Source organism: Mandrillus leucophaeus, unplaced genomic scaffold (genome assembly GCF_000951045.1).
Source record: "Mandrillus leucophaeus isolate KB7577 unplaced genomic scaffold, Mleu.le_1.0 Scaffold101, whole genome shotgun sequence".
NCBI classification, from domain to species: domain Eukaryota; kingdom Metazoa; phylum Chordata; class Mammalia; order Primates; family Cercopithecidae; genus Mandrillus; species Mandrillus leucophaeus.
In genome coordinates this window covers 1,934,575-1,955,807 of record NW_012098210.1, presented here as the reverse complement: position 1 = coordinate 1,955,807, position 21,233 = coordinate 1,934,575, and the positions used below count along the sequence as shown (strand labels likewise).

General features: G+C 43.9%; 2 protein-coding genes across 7 annotated transcripts in view; both read left to right on the top strand.

The window, feature by feature from the left end:
- The window catches only part of FASTKD5 (FAST kinase domains 5), a 13,624-nt gene extending 1,817 nt beyond the window's left edge, over positions 1 to 11,807 (top strand). Inside the window, exons 2-3 of one of the 4 annotated variants that reach the window (XM_011974755.1) lie at positions 2,311 to 2,364; positions 9,066 to 11,803. In XM_011974755.1, the coding sequence (XP_011830145.1) occupies positions 9,256 to 11,550 (2,295 nt within the window). In that variant the 5' untranslated portion in view covers positions 2,311 to 2,364; positions 9,066 to 9,255 and the 3' untranslated portion in view covers positions 11,551 to 11,803. Of the gene's footprint in view, positions 1 to 2,310; positions 2,365 to 7,187; positions 8,095 to 9,028 lie in introns of those variants that run through there. The other 3 variants (XM_011974767.1, XM_011974745.1, XM_011974763.1) reach the window with 3 other exon arrangements.
- Positions 1 to 21,233, top strand: part of UBOX5 (U-box domain containing 5) — a 58,308-nt gene that overhangs the window by 1,830 nt on the left and 35,245 nt on the right. The gene's annotated exons all lie outside the window — the stretch shown is intronic.

The following is a 21,233-nucleotide window of genomic DNA, read 5'->3' as shown; positions in this document are numbered from 1 at the left end:
CCGCGAGACTCCGTCTCAAAAAAAAAAAAAAAAAAAAGTGAGGCCTTTCGCAGTTATGCAGGTCTAATGTTTATTAGTCAGTATGCTTTTCTTCCCCATCCATTGGTTTATTTTTTTAGTTCCTAATAAGGCCTTGTCACTCATCATGTGAATAAGTCAACTTTGATGTAAAACAATTCTAAGGTCAGGTGCAGCGGCTCTTGCCTGTAATCCCAGCACTTTGGGAGGCCGAAGTGGAAGGATTACTTGAGTCCAGGAGTTCGAGGCCAACCTGGGGGCAACATAGGGAAAACCCATCTCTACAAAAAAAAAAAAAAAAAAACCACAAAAACAAAAAACCAAAATGTAGTCAGGTGTGGTGGCGCACTTGTAGTCCAACCTACTTAGGAGGCTGAGGTGAGAGGATTGCTTGAGATCCTTGAGCGATCCTCGCCCCGCGGGGTGGGTGGGTAAGAGGTAGGGGGCGGTGGTGGAGGATGCAGTGAGCCAAGATTGCACCACTGCCCTCCAGACTGAACAACAGAGTGAGACCCTGTCTGAAAAAAACAAAAGAATTCTGAAACTCCTGAAATACTGTACTATACAACTTTGCAAATTGTAAAAGCAGATAAAACCAAGTGTTTATTGAGCTGTACTTGGGCCATTTATTTGGGAATTTTCTCTTATGACGACTGTGTGCATGCAGCTACTTCTCTTTACCTGCCTGGATTTTGTAATTCCTCTAGAAGTCCCATTTAGATGGGCTGAGAGGACATGAGTGCCTACTCCCTGTTGTTATGTGGAGAGATTTTCTAAAGACAGGGTTTTATGAAACCCTTTAAAAGCAGTAGCTCTAAGAGAATCATCTATAGGGCTTAGTCATACTATATCTACCCACATGCTTCTTGCCATTCTGATAGAGGAATAGCAGAGTCTTAGAAGAGAAGGGGGAGGGCTGTGTAGCTGGAAACGTTTCACAAATGATTGCGATGTGCTGTTTTTTCTCCCATCAGCATGGAGTCTAGAACAAAGAGGAAGGGATGGATTGCTAGACTAAATAATTTTAGTTTGGTTTAGACCTGCGAGTGACACTGCACTTGACCTAAACACCTTTGCACTATTGCCTCACCTTCACAGTACTGGTAGACTACTCTCTCAGAAGTCCTGCTGCTGTGTGGAAACAGAAACACAGAAGAGTCTAGCCCAGTTAACATCTACATTAACAGCTAAGGTCCTTACTGCCAGTCTCTAAGCCCTCACTAGGGGCTTTGAAGTTTTGTAGATTCTCAGCAGGAGACCCTCAGCACCTAGAGAAAGTTCAGTTTTTTTGCCCTTTTTTTTTTTTTTTTTTTTTTTTGGTAGAGACAGGGTCTTGCCATGTTGCCCAGACTGGTCTTGAACTCCTGGCCTCATGTGATCTGCCCGCCTTGGCCTCCAAAGTGCTGGGATTATGGTCATGAGCCACCTGCTTAGCCAGTTTTTTTGCCTTTTTAATTCTCAAAGTTGCTCAACAAATTATTTGCTGAGACAAGAATGGGGTTGGAGTGTTCATTTATTTGTGACAATTTTATTGGAACCTAGGAAGGAAAAGTGTTAGAATTGAGGGATCAGATCTGGTAACTGGTAAATTGTATGTATTTAAGGTGTCATATACTCAGTCTACAGTTAACATGATTCCTTCCTCTGCCTGGTCCCTATCCTCTAACTTCTAGACTGTAGTTTAAAATGAAGGTATTCGGCCTTGCTCAGACCTGTATGTGGAAGGGAGAAAAGTAAGATTCCTCAGTCCCGTGAAATCACATCATTCAGTGAGGTTTGGGCGTTGCTGTTTGGAACTGACAGGGTCCAGGGGTCTCTGAGGCTCTACTCTGTTTCGTTAGGCCCCCTAAAGGGGAGAAAAGTTTACTTGGGGCACTTAAACTAGGAAAGGAGTTTTGTGAAATCATATCAGGTGTCTTTGACCTTTATTGAAAGAGTCAGGCTGGGCGTGGTGACTTCCGCCTGTACTCTCAGTACTTTGGGATGCCGAGGCAGGCAGATCACTTGAGGCCAGGAGTTCGAGACCAGCCTGGCCAACATGGCAAAACGCTGTCTCTACCAAAAAATACAAAAAAAAAAAAAATTAGCCAGGCATGTTGGCGTGAGCCTATAGTCTCAGCTACTTGGGAGGCTGAGGCAGGAGAATTACTTAACCTGGGAGGCAGAGGTTGCAGTGAGCTGAGATCACACCACTGCACTCCAGCCTGGGCAACAGAGCAAGACTGTGTCAAAAAAAAAAAAAAAGAGTCAGGAGTTAATTGACTGAGCATATCATAGTGTTCCCTTATCTAGCTTTCTTATGGATTTTCCGAGAGTCCTTGAGTAAGGAGGAACTAATCTTCTCAGGTATGTTTTCCCTATCTGGTAATCCTGACGGCTTCTTCTTTGCAGTGTCTTTTCTCCCTACTATTCTTCTCTGCTGCTTCTGTATCTTCCTTGTTTTTCTTTCCTTCTGGACAGTACTCAAGACCAACTTCTGAAGCAGCTCTATTTCAGACCTGTATATATAGATATGGTTTCTATGAGTTACTGTAAATGTTGCATGGTGAAAAGAATAAGTAGCCACTATTTACCATTTGCAGGTTGGCCCTTCATGCCTCTAAGATTCCTTATTTTGTTATCATTTCTGTTATTGAACATCTTTAAAGAAGTTCTTAGATAGTAGAAAGTGCTTGCACTAAAAATAACTTTTCAATATTTTCCTTATCCATTAAGTTACTTTCTCCATTCATTATCTTGAACAATACCATAATATCTTGATAATACCTGCATTTTGTAAATTTAATTTTTGTCAAAATTGTACATGTACATGGTTTAAACAGTCAAATAGTTCAATAGAGCTTGTAGCACTAAATAATAGTTTCCTCCCCCCAACACTTTTTTTTTTTGAGATGGAGTCTCGCTCTGTTGCCCAGACTGGAGTGCAGTGGTGTGACCTTGGCTCACCACAACCTCTGCCTCGCAGGTTCAAGTGATTCCCCTGCCTCAGTCTTCTGAGTAGCTGGGATTACAGGTGCCTGCCACCACACCTGGCTAATTTTTTGTATTTTTAGTAGAGATGGGGTTTCGTCATGTTGGACAGGCTGGTCTGGAACTCCTGACCTCAAGTGATCCTCCTGCCTCAGCCTCCCAAACTGCCGGGATTACAGACTTGAGCCGCTGTGCCCAGCCTAATTTTTGTATTTTTAGTAGAGACAGGGTTTCACCATGTTGCCCAGGCTAGTCTAGAACTCCTGGACTCAAGCAGTCCGCCCACCTCAGCTACCCAAAGTGCTGGGATTACAGGTGTGAGCCACTGCTCCTGGCCATCACTATATTTCTTTTTTCTTTTTCTTTTTCTTTTTTTTGAGACAGTGTTTTGCTCTGTCACCCAGGCTGGAGTACAGTGGCACCACCTCGGTTCACTGCAACCTCTGCCTCCCAGGTTCAAGCGATTCTCCTGCCTCAGCCTCCTGAGTAGCTGGGATTACAGGTGTGCGCCAGCACGTCTGGCTAATTTTTATATTTTTAGTCGAGACAGGGTTTTACCATGTTGGTCAGGCTGGTCTCGAACTCCTGACCTCGTGATCTGCCCACCTCAGCCTCCCAAAGTGCTGGGATTACAGGTGTGAGCGACTACGCCCAGCCGGCCACCACTGTATTTCTAAGTAACACATTTGTGTTGCTATTTCTTGATTTCTTTCTTTCTTCTTCTTTTTTTTTTGGAGGCAGAGTCTTGCTGTGTTGCCCAGGCTGGAGTGCAGTGGCATGATCATAGCTCACTGCAACCTTGAATTCCTGGGCTCAAGCTGTCCTCCAACGTCAGCCTCTTGAGTAGCTGGGACTATAGGTGCATCCCACTATGCTTGACTGTTTTCTTTACTTTTCGTAGAGACAGGGTCTTACTGTGTTCCCCAGGCTGCTTTCAAGCTCCTGGCCTCAAGTGATCCTCCTGCCTCAGCCTTCCAAAATATTGGGATTACAGTTGTGAGCCACCACACCTGGCCGATTGTACCTTTTTATTATGGACTTTGAGGCGCTAGGTCTCTTGTATCATCAACCTCCCCCTACTCCTCCTCTTGTCACTTTATCCTCCCAGTACAGTTTACTCATAATTTTTGGTTAGGCTAATATCAAGATTTATGTTAATAAAACTATGTTAGTATTATTCTCAACTGAATAGGGAGTATGATATACTAATATTTTCTTTATTCTTTTTATTTATTTATTTATTTATTTATTTTTTGAGACAGGGTCTCTCTGTGTCACCCTGCCATAGCAGGATCACAGCTCACTGCAGCCTTTATTTTTTGGGCTCAAGCGATTTTCCCACTTCTACTGCCTGAGTAGCTAGGACTACAGGTGTGTGCCACCAGGCTTGGCTAATTTCTAAATATTTTGTAGAGGTGGGGGTCTCACTACATTGCCCAGGCTGGTCTCAAACTCCTGGCCTCAAGTGATCTTCTCACTTTGGCCTCCCAGAATACTGTGATTACAGGAATGGGCCATTGCATCCTGCCTGTGGTAACATATTCTATCTTGTATAACTTTTTTGTCTTCCCTGGCATTAATAATTTTTGTTACTGTTTTTATTAGCATGGCTTTTTGTCTCCTTATCTCTTGTTCGTGCCCAGATGATCCGGTAGAAATATGATTCTCCTCCCCTGGGTACTGTCTGTGTCGTCCAGCATGAGCTGGTTGCTCTTTATGTCTGTTCACAGCTCTTGTCCTGGGATCTTCCTTCACCTGTTTCCTGGGGTTTCCCTTTGCTTCTCTGTACTGAACCCTAGTTTCTGGATCCCATATCTCTACTGCCAACTTTCAGGTCTTCAATTGTGGTAACTCTCTTTACTTTGATCCTGGAGCATCCCGCAAACTCTTTCCTTCATGTGGATTTCAGCCTTTGAGGTCTTCTCTTTGTTCTTTTTTAAAGTACAGGTTGAGCATTCCAAACCTGAAACTCCAAAATCCAAAATGCTCCAAAATCTGAAACTTTCTGAGCACCAACATGATACTCAAAGGAAAAAAAAATCATTGGACTTTTTCAGATTTTGGATTTTTGAATTTGGAATGCTCACTGGTAAATATAAAGCACATAGTCCAAAAACTGAAAAAATTTAAAATCTGAAACACTTCTGGTCTCGAGCATTTTGGACAAGGGATATTCAACCTGCAGTATAAACCATAGTGATAGAATCCTAGACTGTTAGAGGTGGAAGGGACTTTCAGGCTTACCTAGTTCTAACCCTCTAGCTCCCTGGCACCTGGAAATCCTAGAAGACCATTGATTGTTCAGCCATCCCACCCCATACTGCCCCCCGAACCTGTGTTTCCTGACACCCATTCTTGTCTCTCTAGTCCACCAGTAATGTGGGCTTGGGAGTCAGACAGTCTTTAATATTAGGCTCCACTCAATCCCTTGGCTGTATAACTTTTGGCAGGTTTCTTAATCTTGTGGTCTCTTTCTCATCAATAATATGGGGATTAAAAGAGTCACATGAATTCAGAACACTGGAGCTGCACCAAACGTTGATGTTCTAGGAGATGGTTCTTTTATTTCCAGACCACGTATAGTAATTTCATTAAGTACTCTTAGATAGAATTAATTGAAGTAATTTTAATTATTTAATGTTTTAAAATTAACATCATTTATAGAGATATTTGTTAATTCTTGTTTATGTGCTATTTGTTCCACTGAATATTAGTGTGTACATTTTCATGTGTTGATGTCTGCCACACATTTATCTTGTAAACCAGCCTCCTAGACAGACATTTTCTGTTTTTTGCTTTACTATAGCACAGCTATTTTTTTAAAAAATGGGGCCTTTAAAGCTATTTTTTTTGGATCTACTTCTTTTTTTTTTTTTATTTTTAAGACAGTCTCTCTCTTTCACCCAGGCTGCAATGCAGTGGTGTGATCTCAGCTCACTGCAACCTCGGCCTCCCAGATTCAAGTGATTCTCCTGCCTCAGCCTCCTGAGTAGCGGGGATTGCAGGCACCCGCCACCACGCCCGGCTAGTTTTTTGTATTTTTAGTAGAGACAGAATTTCACTATGTTGGCCTGGCTGGTCTTGAATGCCTGACCTCGTAGATCCACCCGCCTCGGCCTCCCAAAGTGCTGGGATTACAGATGTGAGCCACCGTGCCCAGCCAAAAGTAGGTCTTCTTAAAAGCCCTATTCTGTCAACTGGAGAGTTCTGTTACCTGCTTTCTCTGTCTTTTTGGTTCTTTGTTTTTTTGAGACAGAATCTCTGTCACCTAGGCTGGAGTGCAGTGGCACCATCTTGGCTCACTGCAACCTCCACTTCCCGGGTTCAAGCGACTCTTGTGCCCCAGCCCCCCGAGTGGCTGGGATTACACGCTCGCGCCACCTTACCTGGCTAATTTTTGTATTTGTAGTAGAGATGGAGTTTCACCATGATGGCCAAGCTGGTCTCGAACTCCTGACCTCAAGTGATCTGCCTGCCTTGGCCTCTCAAAGTGCTGGAATTACAGACATGAGCCACCACGCCTGACCATCCTGCTGTCTCTTTCGTTCCCACCTTTCCTGTGCTGTAGTATTAATTGAGTTTCCTAATGACTATTTTAAGATTTTGAGGACTATAATCTTCAATTATCGTCTAAATATTAAAGAAAAACATTATCTTAGTACTATTTTTCTGTATTTTTTCTAATTTTAATTACATTTATTTATTTATTTATTTATTTTTAATTTTTTTTGTAGACAGCCTTGCTGTGTTGTTCAGGCTGGTCTCAAACTACTGGCCTCAAGCAATCCTTCTGCCTCAGCTTCCCAAAGTATTGGGATTATAGGCGTGGCCAAGTTTTTCTAATTTTTTAAAAGCTGGCCATCTGCATTTATAGAAATAGTAGTGTATAGTAGAGATCAGCAAACTTTTTATGTAATGGACCAGACACGAAATATGCTTTGCAGGCCATACAATCTGCCACAGTTACACAGTTCTGCTCTTGTAGCAGGAAAGTAGACAATGTATAATGAATGGCCTAGCTATGTTCTGAAAAAATCTTGTTTACAAAAGCATGTGAAGAGCTAGATTTGGTTCTCAGGACATAGTCTGCTGACCCTTGATCTGAACCATACATTGAAATTTGGTGGGCAGAATGGTCCACAGGTGGTCAGGCATAGTGGCTGACACCTGTAATGCTAGCACTTCAGGAGGCCAAGGTAGGAGGATCACTTGAGCCCAGGAGTTTGAAACCAGCCTTGGCATTATTGTGAGACTCCATTTCCACACGCATACACACACACACACACACACACACACACACAAACTGGGTTTGGTAGTGTGCATCTGTGGTTTTTGCTACTCAGGAGGCTGAGGCTGAAGTGGGAGGATTGCTTGAGTCTGGGAGGTCAAAGCTGCAGTTATGCCACTATACTCCAACCTGGGTGACAGAGTGAGATTGTCTCAAAAAAGAAAAAAAGAATGGTCCACAAGCCACGGTAAAGAACCAAGTGTATAAAAATTTAGCATGAGAGAATTCTACTGTGATTCACACAGAAATTCATACATATGTTCCTGCCATCTAGAGAAACCTGTGTAGCTGGGCTACTGGAACAGAGCCACTGGCCTGCCCTGCTGTTCTTTGATGATGAACCAAATGATGATGTGCTGTGGGCTCTGGAAGAAAGTGACTGACAGCAGAGTTGGGCAGGCATTTCAGAAAATCATTCTGGCACCCTTGGAACTTTTATGGAGTTTTCTGCAGCAACAGCTCTGTCTGGTACATCAGTTGACAACTCAGGTCTCCTTGGGTCTTGCTTGTCAGGCTTTGGCATTTAAATGGAAAGAAAAAGAATAAGCATTAAGGAAAGCGAGAGCACAGCAGAATCAATTTCATAGTCTCTCATAGTTTCTGCCATGGGAGAAAAATGGGCATTATACTGCTCACAGGCAGAATAAAGACTCACTGGAAGCATTGCTAAGCTGCCTCCTCCAGAAGATGTCAGCGGGGCAGTTGTGTCAGTTGGTGTTCCCTGAACCCTGAGCCCAGCTTTGGGGTACTCTTTGCTTCCCACCCATGAAGTGAAAGTGAGCAGACTCTCAACCTTCTGCTTTCTTCCTCCAAAATAAGTGAGTTTTTGAGTATACTTTCTAGTAACAGAATTACTCTGTAACTATGTAATAGTGACTCAAATTCTGTTATAAGCTTCCTGGAGAGGAGAATAGGCATCTTCTAAAAAGTACAAGAACAGCATTAGAATGACAGAATTTTGGAATAAACAGTTTTGTACTATAAGAACAGGGAGGATGATCGTGGGTATAACTAATTAAATCTTTTTTTTTTTTTTGAGATGGAGTCTCACTTTTTCGCCTAGGCTGGAGTGCAGTGGCACGGTCTTGGCTCAACGCAACCTCTGCCTCCCGGGTTCAAGCGTCCTGCCTCAGCCTCCTGAGTAACTGGGATTACAGGTGTGTGCCACCACACCTGGGTAATTTTTTGTATCTTTAGTAGAGATGGAATTTCACCTTGTTGGCCAGGCTGATCTTGAACTCCTGACTTCAAGTGATCTGCCTGTCTTGGCCTCCCAACTTGCTGGCATTACAGGCGTGAGCCACCGCACCCGGCCAACTAATTATCTCTTATACCAGATCCCACTTTTTACTTAGTGCTGTTAGCATAGCAGTTTTTATAAATATTCTTCAGGTAGGACCTATATGCCTTGATATCAAAGAGATAGAATGAATTGCTCATTTTTGTTCCCAGCCTTCTTTCTAGAAATCTGCCTTCCTTCTTCCTGTCAAATGTTAGCAGAGCACCGTCTCTTCTTTAGCTGTCACTGCTTGCCTTGTACAGTGAAGGAAGTCTGGTGAGCAGCAGTCCAGGAACTGCCCAGGGGTACCCTGGGTTGGGGGTTTTCCTAGGCCCTTACACAGAGCACACAATTTATCCTTGATATATGCTGTCATGTGGTTTGGGCATTTACTGGCATTGAACTTCCTTGAGTGGACAGTAGTGTCGTTTCAACCTGTTTTTTATAATGTGTAAATTTGGATGCTTTTATAGGTAGAAGCCACTCATTCTTCATCTACCCTTTTTTCAGTATCTGGCACCAATTCTGACCCAGTCATTTGTGATCCCTGGCTCTTGTGATATGCGGAAGATTTCCAGGCAGTTTTTGTGGAACACCTCCCTGTCCAGCTCTAATCAAGCACCATATAAACAAGAAATTGCCTGGTCAAACCTGTGAGGACTGTATTCTGACTGCCAAAAAGATCAATACTGACACCAGAATGGCAGCTACTCTCAAGTCGTTAAAACTTTTAAGATACCGAGCACTTTGCAGTCCTTCTGCCTGTGGTGCAGCCCGAAGTGTATCATACTGGAATGTGAGCAGCAAACAGCATGGGGGACAGGACCCTCCAGAACACATTAGCCTCTGCCATTCTGCCAAAAAAGTTAAGAACATTTGTAGCACCTTCTCTTCTCGGAGGATCCTCACAACCAGCAGTGCCTGCCCAGGTTTGGAATTCAGCAAGACTTCTTCCTCTAAGGCCAGCACTTTGCAGCTGGACTCACCCAGGGACACAAGAGTTGATGAAGAGGATGTAGAAGTTTTTGATTCCTTTGCAAACATCCGAGTTTTCCTACAGCTAAGACCAGAATACCGTGTTCACAGCTATAACGCATCTGAGACTTCTCAGCTCCTGTCTGTTTCAGAAAGTAAACTAATTTTGCACAAAGTCACAGTTTATCAGAATAAACTGCAGGCCCAAGTCATTGTTGATTATTTGTGTAAGCTGAGCTCTTTGCCTGCAGAGCAGCATCCTGTCTTGCTGCGCAGTACCAGCTTTGCTCTGCTCTGCCAGCTGAGTGTGAAGAAGATACAGCTCTTTGATACCCAAGATCTGATCAATGTTTTGAAAGCTTTTGTCATTTTAGGAATCCCTCACTCCCATTCAATGCTAGATGTGTATGAGACCAAATGTTGCCATCAAGTATGGGAGATGAGTATGGATCAGCTCCTTTTGGTGGCTGATCTCTGGAGGTACTTAGGCCGCAAAGTACCTCGGTTTTTAAACATTTTTTCTAGTTATCTTAATTTGCACTGGAAAGATCTATCCTTGTCTCAGCTTGTTCACTTAATTTATGTTATAGGTGAAAATCGTCAGGTATCCCAGGACCTAATGCAAAAATTGGAATCATTGATCCTTAAATATATAGATTTGATCAATTTAGAGGAGGTTGGTACCATCTGTTTGGGGTTCTTTAAATCAAAGACTAGTCTCTCTGAATTTGTCATGCGGAAAATTGGAGACTTGGCTTGTGCTAACATGCAGCATCTGAGTAGTCACACCTTAGTGAATATTGTTAAAATGTTCCGTTTCACTCATGTGGATCACATCAATTTCATGAAGCAGCTTGGAGAGATTGCTCCTCAGCGAATTCCTTCACTGGGAGTTCAAGGCGTCACACACCTGACTCTCTGCTGCTCGGCCTTACGCTTCCTGGATGAAGGAGTAATGAATGCAGTGGCTGCGTCTTTGCCTCCTAGAGTGGCACACTGTCGAACTAAAGATGTTGCCAAGATTCTGTGGTCATTTGGAACTCTGAATTATAAGCCACCCAATGCAGAAGAATTTTACTCCAGCCTGATAAATGAGATTCACAGAAAGATGCCTGAATTCAACCAGTACCCAGAACACCTGCCCACCTGCCTGCTGGGCCTGGCATTTTCAGAGTACTTCCCAGTAGAGTTAATTGATTTTGCTCTCAGTCCAGGGTTTGTCAGGTTAGCTCAGGAGAGAACCAAGTTTAACCTCATTAAGGAACTGTATACCCTCGACGGTACAGTTGGCATTGAGTGTCCAGATTACAGAGGCAATCGTCTTAGTACTCACCTTCAGCAAGAGGGGTCTGAATTTCTGTGGAATTTAGCAGAGAAGGATATGAACTCAAAGCCTGAATTCTTAGAAACTCTCTGTTTACTTGAGACCATGTTGGGGGGGCCCCAGTACGTCAAGCACCATATGATTTTGCCTCATACCCGATCTTCTGACTTAGAGGTCCAGCTTGATGTTAACCTGAAGCCATTACCATTTAATAGAGAAGCCACACCAGCTGAAAATGTAGCCACATTAAGGCTTAAGCATGTGGGAGTCAGCCTTACAGATGATTTGATGAATCAGTTACTAAAAGGGAAAGCAAGAGGACATTTCCAGGGCAAAACTGAGTCAGAGCCTGGGCAGCAGCCCATGGAGTTAGAGAATAAGGCAGCTGTACCTTTGGGGGGCTTCCTTTGCAATGTAGCAGATAAATCAGGGGCCATGGAGATGGCTGGCCTGTGCCCCTCAGCCTGCATGCAGACCCCAGGAATGAAGCTGGCTATTCAGTTCACAAACAGGAACCAATATTGCTATGGCTCCAGGGATCTCCTTGGACTGCACAGTATGAAGAGGCGGCAGCTGGCTCGGCTTGGCTACCGTGTGGTAGAGTTATCCTACTGGGAATGGTTCCCACTACTGAAACGAACTCGCTTAGAAAAGTTGGCATTTCTTCATGAGAAAGTATTCACCTCTGCTCTCTGAAGGGCATTTAGGGGCATTTCTATGACAAAGCTGTAGGTGTATACTTTACCAGGTGTTGCAAAATGATTATAAAAGCCAGAATGTAAGTTTGGCAATAAAATAGTCTATTGAGGAGACTTAGTTGTGTCCAAGGCAGATTAGAGCTAGTGTATGTTACTGTGAATTGTAATGTAGTTGGATTGTACAAATTGCTGCAAATGTATACATATTACTCTTAGTAAATAATAAACATCTTAATATGTCCTACGGTCAAGTAAGTCCTTGTTGGATTTTTCTTTCTGTTTACCAGCCTTATGTCACAGAGTTTTTAGAATAAAAGTATAGTCAGACATTGTGTAAAGCCAATTTTTAAAAATTTTATTCTTTTCTGGAGACCCCCCCACCCACTCACAGATATTTTTATTGTTTTTCTTTTTAAGCCAGTTTTTTTGTTTGTTTTTTGAGACGGAGTCTTGCTCTGTTGCCTAGGCTGGAATGCAGTGGCATAATCTCAGCTCACTGCAACCTCCGCCTCCTGGGTTCAAGCAATTCTCCTGCCTCAGCCTCATGAGTAGCTGAGACTACAGGCATGTACCACCACTCCTGGATAATTTTTGTATTTTTAGTAGAAACGGATTTTCTCCAGGTTGGCCAGGCTGGTCTCGAACTCCTGACCTCAGGTGATCCACCTGCTTGGCCTCCCAAAGTGCTGGGATTACAGGTGTGAGTCACCACATCCGGTCTTTTTTTTTTTTTTTTTTTTTTTTTTTGAGACGGAGTCTCCCTCTTTTGCCCAGGTTGAAGAGCAATGGCGTCATCTTGGCTCACTGCAAGCTCCGCCTCCCAGGTTCAGGCAGTTCTCCTGCCTCAGCCACCTGAGTAGCTGGGGTTACAGGCGCCTACCACCACGCCCACCTAATTTTTGCAGTTTTAGTTGAGATTTCACCATGTTGTCCAGGCTGGTCTCACACTCCTGACCTCAGGTGATCCACCCACCTCGGCCTCCCAAAGTGTTGGGATTACAAGCATGAGCTGCCACAGCTGGTCTATACCTTGTTTTAAAATAAGAATCTCATGCTGGACGTGGTGGCTCACGCCTGTTATCTCAGCACTTTGGGAGGCCAAGGTGGGAAGATTGCTTGAGTCCAGGACTTTGACACCAGCCTGGCCAATATAGTGAGACTTTGCCTCTGCAAAAAATATACCAAATTAGCCAGGCATGGTGGTGTGCTCCCACAGTCCTAGCTACTCACGAGGCTGGGGTGGGAGGATCTCTTGAGCCTGGGAGGTTGTGGCTGCAGTGAGCTGAGATGGCACCACTGACCTTCAGCCTGCACGACAGAGCAAGACCCTAACTCAAAAAAAAAAAAAAAGAGGGGGGGCCAAGTGTGGTGACTCAGGTCTGTAGTCCCAGCACTTTGGGTAGCTGAGGCAGGCTGATCTCTTGAACCCAGGAGTTCCAGACCAGCAACATGGCAAAACCCCATCTCTACTAAAAATACATAAAAGTAGCTGGGCATGGTGATGTACACCTGTAGTCCCAGCTACCTGGGAGGCAGAGGTGGGAGGATCACCGTAGCTTAGGAGGTCGAGACTGCAGTGAGCCGTGATTGTGCCACTGCACTCCCACCTGGCTGACAGAGTGAGACCCTGTCAAAAACAAAAAAGCTCTCATAGCTTCACTTACATTTCAGGATTTTTCCTCCAATACATCTTTTCACATGCTCTAAAACTAAAATTCTTATTCTTGTTTAGATGTGATTGATTGTCCTTAGTTGCTGATTCTTTTTGCTTTAAAGAGCCATTTCAGAATTAGTGAACTTAAAATTTTTTCCTGGCTCCCTCTTCCACATTTCTACTTGTCTTGCATAAACTCCCCCTACCCTCCTCATATTTTTCTTCTTAAAACTGGACCTAGAAGAATAGAATTACATAAGCACCTGTTGGGCTAGTGGTTCCCAAGTCTGATGCTTAGGCAGAATGGTTTTCATGGCAGTTAGCTCAGATGAGAAGGAAACATGCTGCTTGTTATATTAGGAAGTCCAGTGGGATTCAGGTTTGGTTGTGTTAGAGCACAAACTTAAGGAGATTGTGTATATATAAAACATAATATAGGTCACAGATACAATATATGTGATTTGCAAATAGTTTTTCCCATTCTGTGAGTTGTGTTCACTTTCTGTTTTTAATGTTGTTGAAGCCCAATTTATTATTTTTTCTTTTGTTGCTTGTGCTTTTGGTATCATATTTAAGAAACCATCACCAAATCCAAGGTCAGGGAGATTTCCCCTATGTCTTTTCTGATAGTTTGAGCTCTTTATATTTAGGTCTTTGATCCACATTGAGTTAATTTTTATATGTAGCATGAGGGAACAGTCCAACTTCATTCTTTTGCATGTGGGCATCTAGTTGTCCCAGTATCATTTGTTGAAGAGAATATTCTTTCCCCGTTGAATGGTTTTGGCATCTGTGTCAAATCAATTGACCATACATGTGGGGGGTTATTTATGGATTTTTATTTCTATTCCATTCATCTATTCTTATGCCAAGTCCACACAATTGGGAGGTATGAGTCCTCCAACTTGGTTATTTTTCAATATTGTTTTAGCTACTCATGGTCCTTGCACTTCCATAGGAATTTTAGGATCAGTTTGCCCATTTCTGCAAGAAAAGCCATCGGGCTTTTGATAGGGACAGTACTGAATCTCTAGTTTGCTTTGGGGAATGTTGCCATCTTAACAGTATTAAGCCTTCTAATCCATAATCATGGTATATCTTTTAATTTATTTAGATTTTTAATTCTTTCAGGAATGTTTTATAGTTTTCAGTGTATAAATCTTACATTTTCTTAGTTTTTTCTTTTGTTTTGTTTTGTTTTGTTTTGTTTTGTTTGATATAGGGTCTTGCTCCAGCAGCCAGGCTGGAGTGCAATGATGTGATCGTAGCTCACTGCAGCCTCAAATCCTGGGCTCAAGCAATCCTCCAACCTCAGCCTCCCAAGTAGCTGGTACTACTACAGGTGCACGGCATCATAACCGGCTAATTTTTCTTTGTTGTTGTTGTTTTGAGACGGAGTCTTGCTCTGTCACCCAGGCTGGAGTGCAGTAGCACGATCTCAACTCACTGCAAACTCCGCCTCCCAGGTTCAGGCAGTTCTCTGCCTAGCTTCCCGAGTAGCTGGGATTATAGGCCCCTGCCACCACGCCCAGCTAATTTTTTGTATTTTTAATAGAGGCAGGGTTTCATCATCTTGGCCAGGCTGGTCTTGAACTCCTGACCTCGTGATCCACACACCTCGGCCTCCCAAAGTGCTGGGATTACAAGTGTGAACCACTGTACCCGGATGTTAAAGTTATTCCTAATTATTCTTTTTTGTGCTATTGTAGATGCAATTGTTTTTAAAACTTCTTTTATGAATTATTAATTGTGAGTGTTTAGAAATACAGATGATACACCGGGTGTGGTGGCTCACACCTGTAGTCCCAGCACTCTGGAAGGCTGAGGCGGGCAGACCACTTGAGGCCAGGAGTTTGAGACCAGCCTGGCCAACATGGTGAAACCTGTCTCTACTAAAAATACAAAAATTAGCTGGACGTGGTGGCACACACCTTAGCAAGCATGAGAATCACTTGAGCCCAGGAGGCAGAAGTTGCATTGAGTTGAGATCATGCCACTGCACTCTAGCCTGGATAACAGAGCCAGAGACTCTGTCTCCAAAAAAAAAAAAAAAAAAGACGGATGATTTAACCTGCTATTGTGCTTAATATTCATTTGTTAGCCCTAATAATTTTTTTGTTGTTGTGTGAATTCTTCAGAATTTCTTGTATAGGCTTGTTTCATCTGTGAATACAGTTTTATATCTTCTTTTCCATTTTGGATTCCTTTTTTTTCTTTTTTCTTGCTTTATTGCTCTGGTTGGAACTTCTAATAAGATGTTGAATACAAACAATGAAAGTAGGCATCTTTGTCTTGTTCTGGATCTTAGGGGAATGTTTCCAGTCTTTCACCCACTATTGGATATATACATATACTTTTCTTTCTTTCTTTTTTCTTTTTTTTTTTTGAGACAGAGTTTCTCCCTGTTGCCCAGGCTGGAATGCAGTAACGTGATCTCTGCTCACTGCAGCTTCTGCCACCAGGGTACAAGCGATTCTGATGCCTCAGCCACCCAAGTAGCTGGGATTACAGGAGTGCACCATCACGCCCGGCACCTTTTTTTTTTTTTTGAAACAGAGTCTGACTCTGTCACCCAGGCTGGAGTATAGTGGCACGCTTTCAGCTCACTGCAAGCTCTACCTCTCAAATTCAAGAGATTCTCCTGCCTCAGCCTTCGTAGTATCTAGGATTATAGGCACCCACCACCAGGCCCAGGTAATTTTTTTTGTATTTTTAGTAGAGACAGTGTTTCACCAAGTTGGTCAGGCTGGTCTCGAACTGCTGACCTCAGGTGATCTGCCCACCTTGGAGTCCCAAAGTGCTGGGATTACAGGCGTAAGCCACCATGCCCGGCCAATTTTTTTTGAATTTTTAGTAGAGATGGGGTTTCACCATGTTGGCCAGGCTGGTCTTGAATTCCTGGCCTCAAGTGATCTGTCCACCTTGGCCTCCCTGAGTGCTGGGATTATGGGTGTAAGCCACCAATCCTGACCTTTTTTTTTTTCTCTTTTTTTCTTTTTAAGACTGTCTCACTCTGTTGCCCATACTGAGAGTGCAGTGGCACTGTCATAGCTCACCACAGCCTTGACTTCCTGGACTCAGGTGATCCTTTTGCCTCAGCCGTCCAAGTAGCTGAGGCAAAAAAAAAGAAAAGAAAAAGGGTCTCACTCTGTTGCCCAGGCTCAAGTGATCCTCCTGCCTCAGCCTTCCAAGTAGCTGGAACCACCTGTGGGTACACTACCACATCTAGCTAATTTTTTACATTTTGTAGAGCAGAGTCTTTCTATGTTGCCAAGGCTGGTCTTGAACTCTTGGGCTCAAGCATTACTCCTGCTTCAGTCTCTCAAAGTGTTGGGATTACAGGCATGAACCACCACTCCCGGCTGAGTATGATGTTAACTATGGGTTTTTTATAAACCTTTTATCATGTTGAGGAAGTTATTTTTTATTTTTATTTATTTATTTTTTTGAGATGGAGTTTCGCTCTTGTTGCCCAGGCTGGGGTGCAATGGCGTAATCTCGGCTCACCACAACCTCTGCCTCCCAGGTTCAAGCGATTCTCCTGCCTCAACCTCCCAAGTAGCTAGGATTACAGGCATGTGCCACCCATGGCTAATTTTGTATTTTTAGTAGAGACGGGGTTTCTCCATATTGGTCAGGCTGGTATCAGAAACTCCCGATCTCAGGTGATCCACCCGCCTCAGCCTGCCAAAGTGTTGGGATTACAGGTGTGAGCCACCACACCGGGTGAGGAAGTTATTTTTTATTCCTAGTTTGCTGAGTGTCCAATAAATATAATATGCAGCAAATACTCTTTATTTTAAAAATTTTTTCAGCACACACCACCTTTTGGATTAAGTGAACATTCTTTATTTTTATTTGTTAAATCTGGCAACTGGCCGGGTGTGGTGGCTTACGTCTATAATCCCAGCACATTGGGAGGCTGAGGCGGGCGGATCACCTGAGGTCAGGAGTTCAAGACTAGCCTGTCCAACATGTTCAAACCCCGTCTCTACTAAAAATACAAAAATTAGTCGAGCATGACGGCACGTGCCTGTAATCCCAGCTACTCAGGAGGCTGAGGCAGGAGAATCACTTAAACCCAGGAGGCAGAGGTTGCAGTGAGCTGAAATTGTGCCACTGCACTCAAGCCTGGGCAACAGAGCGAGACTCGGTCTAAAAAAAAAAAATCTGACAACCCTAAAAAAGTAGAGGGGAGATGGGGAGGGGAGGGGGGGCAGCAAGGGCAGCAGAAAAACAAACTGTTAGTACTATGCTCAGTACCTGGGTGACATGATTATTTGTACCCCAAACCTCAAGCATCATGCAGTATACCCAGGTAACAAACCTGCACATGTGTCTCCTGAATCTAAAATAAAAGTTGAAAAAAAAAAAAATCTGGTAACCCTAAGAAAGATGCAGCATTAAACCAGCGTGGTTTTTTGTTGGGTGAATTGGCAGAAGAGACTTAAATGTGTTTACATGTTGAAGATAGGTTTCAGTAGTTAGAGATAAGTTGAAAATTCAGGAGAGAAGCAAGAAAAGATGGAGTGGGCCATGGAGGAGAGGGAAAGGGTTAGGGTCAGGTTGTATGTTGGAGAGACTGGCCACCTCACCTGGGTTCCCATAGAATTTTGCTGACGCTGTTGTTAAGGTGCTGAGTAAATTATAAAAACCTTTGTAGATCTTGTTTTGAGACTGAGTCTCTTAGGGGAAAGACTGCTTATCTGTTCCTCATTTTGAGCCTATATGTTTCTTAAAAGTAAAAACTGGGCCGGGTACAGTGACTCACTCCTGTAGTCCCAGCACTTTGGGAGGCCAAGGCGGGCGGATCACCTGAGGTCAGCAGTTCGAGACCAGCCTAGCCAACATGATGAAACCCCATCTCTACTGAAAATACAAAAATCAGCTGGGCATGGTGGTGTGTACCCATAATCCCAGCTACTCAGGAGGCTGAGACAGGAGAATTGCTTGAGCCTTGGAGGCGGAGGTTGCAGTGAGCTGAGATTGAACCATTGCACTCTAGCCTGGGTGACAGAGTGAGACTCTGTCTCAAAAAAAAAAAAAAAAAAAGTAAAAACTGAGGCCGAGTGTGGTGGCTCAGCACTTTGGGAGGCTGAGGTGGGCAGATCACAAGTTCAGGAGTTTGAGACCAGCCTGGCCAACATGGTGAAACCCCATCTCTACTAGAAATTTAAAAAATAGCTGGACATGGTGGTGCGTGCCTATAATCCCGGCTACTCAGGAGACTGAGGCAGGAGAATCGCTTGAACCCAGGAGGTGGAGGTTGCAGTGAGCCAAGATCGTGCCATTGCTCTCCAGCCTGGGTGACACAGTAAGACTCCATCTCAAAAACTAAAAATAGGTTGGGCACGGTGGCTCACGCCTGTAATCCTAGCACTTTGGGAGGCCAAGGTGGGTGAATCACCTGAGGTCAGGAGTTTAAGACCAGCCTGGCAAACATGGTGAAACCTCATCTCTACTAAAAATACAAAAAAATTAGTCAGGTGTGGTGGTGGGTGTCTGTAATTCCAGCTTCTCGGGAGGCTGACGCAGGAGAATCGCTTGAACTCAGGAGGTAGAGGTTGCAGTGAGCCGAGATCGCACCATTGCACTCCAGCCTGGGCAACAAGAGTGAAACTCTTGTCTCAAAAATAAATAAATAAATAAAAATTAAAAATAAATAAAGAGTAAAAACTGTGTCTACTTGTGCCTAGCACAGTGCCTTGCACGTTAAGCCCTTAGAGGGTGATTTGGCTCCATGTGATATAAAACTGCATGCTTCTTTGGGGCTCTCACCTGTGTTCTGGTCTTTTTGCACACCTCTCACTGGTGGGTAACTGGGATGGACTGGGACAACTGTCTTTCATTTTAACCAGTTCTAAGAAAAAGGCACATGAGTCAAACTTTTTTCATGGATGGACAGGTAACTCAATTTAGAAATTATAAGAAGTATTGCACTTCTTTAAAAGCTGAAGTGCCCAATTTATGAAATTGCTCAGTGCATTGGTTTTCCACCCACTCTTTGAGGTGAAATGCTCTTCTCTTACTTGACAGGTAATCTTTTCTTCTTTTTTTCCCTCTGTAACCTGTTTGAGCCTAGTCTTTAAAATATGTGTGTCTGCCAGGATTACTTTTCATTACATCTCTGTGAGACTCAAAGTCAGATTGTATAATGCTGCTGTGGTAACTTTGTAGGCTGAAGGAAGCTGGATGCTGAGGTGTTCAGAAAGTGTCATGGTCACCTTATTCTCTTCTAAATTATCCTTCCTCACTTCCCTACCACCAGGTTCTGAACCTCAACAGCAAAAACAAAAGGTTTGTTTGGTTGCTTCAAGCTCCAAGGAAGCACAGACAACAACCTTCCAGACAGGGCAACCAACTCTTCCAAGTTTGCCCAGGACTTTCCTGGATTTAGCACCAAAAGTACCATGTTCTGGAAAACTCCTTAGCTGTGGGTATACCAAAGACAGTTGGCCACTCAACTCCTGGATCCCTTCTTGGCCCTTCCCTTACACTTCCGTTTCTGAGCCCTAGTACTGGCAGCTGCAAAAAGTACTCTGAACATAAATCTCAGTCTTCTCTGCTGTCATCCTGAGACCTCAGGCATACATCAACTTTCAATACATAAAAGGAAAAAAAGAACAAGTTATCCCACCAGCCTGGTACGTCGGATATTTAAATTTCTGCATGCCCCCCATTACCTCTCCAACTATTTGTGTATACATCTTCCTAGATGTAGATTTTTTTTTTTTTTTTGAGACGGAGTCTCGCTCTGTCGCCCAGGCTGAAGTGCAGTGGCCAGATCTCAGCTCACTGCAAGCTCCGCCTCCCGGGTTTACACCATTCTCCTGCCTCAGCCTCCTGAGTAGCTGGGACTACAGGCGCCCACCACCACGCCCGGCTAGTTTTTTGTATTTTTTAGTAGAGACGGGGTTTCACCATGTTAGCCAGGATGGTGTCGATCTCCTGACCTCATGATCTGCCTGTCTCGGCCTCCCCAAAGTGCTGGGATTACAGGCTTGAGCCACCGCGCCCGGCCCCCTAGATGTCGATTTTAAACAAATGTTTGATCATAATACTTTCATAATACTTTTTTTTTTTTTTTTGAGACAGAGTCTCCCTTGGTCGCCCAGGCTGGATGGAGTGCAGTGGTGTGATCCTGGCTCACTGCAACCTCCGCTTCCCAGGTTCAAGCCATTCTCTCACCTCAGCCTCCTCAGTAGCTGGGACTACAGGTGTGTGCCACCACGGCTGGCTAATTTTTGTATTTTTAGTTGCAACAGTGTTTCACCATGTTGGCCAGGCTTGTCTCAAACTCTTGACCTCAAGTGATCTGCCCGCTTTGACTTTCCAAAGTGCTGAGATTATAGGCGCGAGCCACCACGCCCAGCCTATATATGCTTTTGCATTTTCCTACATGTATTTATCATTTAAGTGACATGAATGTCAAGACTAAACGTGTCTCTCAAGTTTGTTTCTTACAATGTGGGCAGTGAGCTTTACTGGAGTCTTCGGTGAAGGCTTAGATCTGGGTGAAAAATTTCAAGACTTCTGTGGAAGTAGAGTATTTGGATTTATAAGATAAAATACTTTTTATTTTATTTTATTTTATTTTATTTTATTTTTTGAGACGGAGTCTTGCTCTGTCACCCAGGCTGGAGTGCAGTGGCACAATCTCCACTCACTGCAAGCTCCTCCGCCTCCCGGGTTCACGCCGTACTCCTGCCTCAGCCTCCCTAGAAGCTGGGACTACAGGCACCCGCCACCACACCTGGCTAATTTTTTTGTAGTTTTAGTAGAGACAGGGTTTCACCGTGTTTGCCAGGATGGTCTCGATCTCCTGACCTCGTGATCCGCCGGACTCAGCCTCCCAAAGTGCTGGGATTACAGGCGTGAGCCACCGCGCCTGGCCAAGATAAAAGACTTTTTTTTTTTTTTTGAGACGGAGTCTGGCTCTCTCGTCCACGCTGGAGTGCAGTGGCCGGATCTCAGCTCACTGCAAGCTCCGACTCCCGGGTTTACGCCATTCTTCTGCCTCAGCCTCC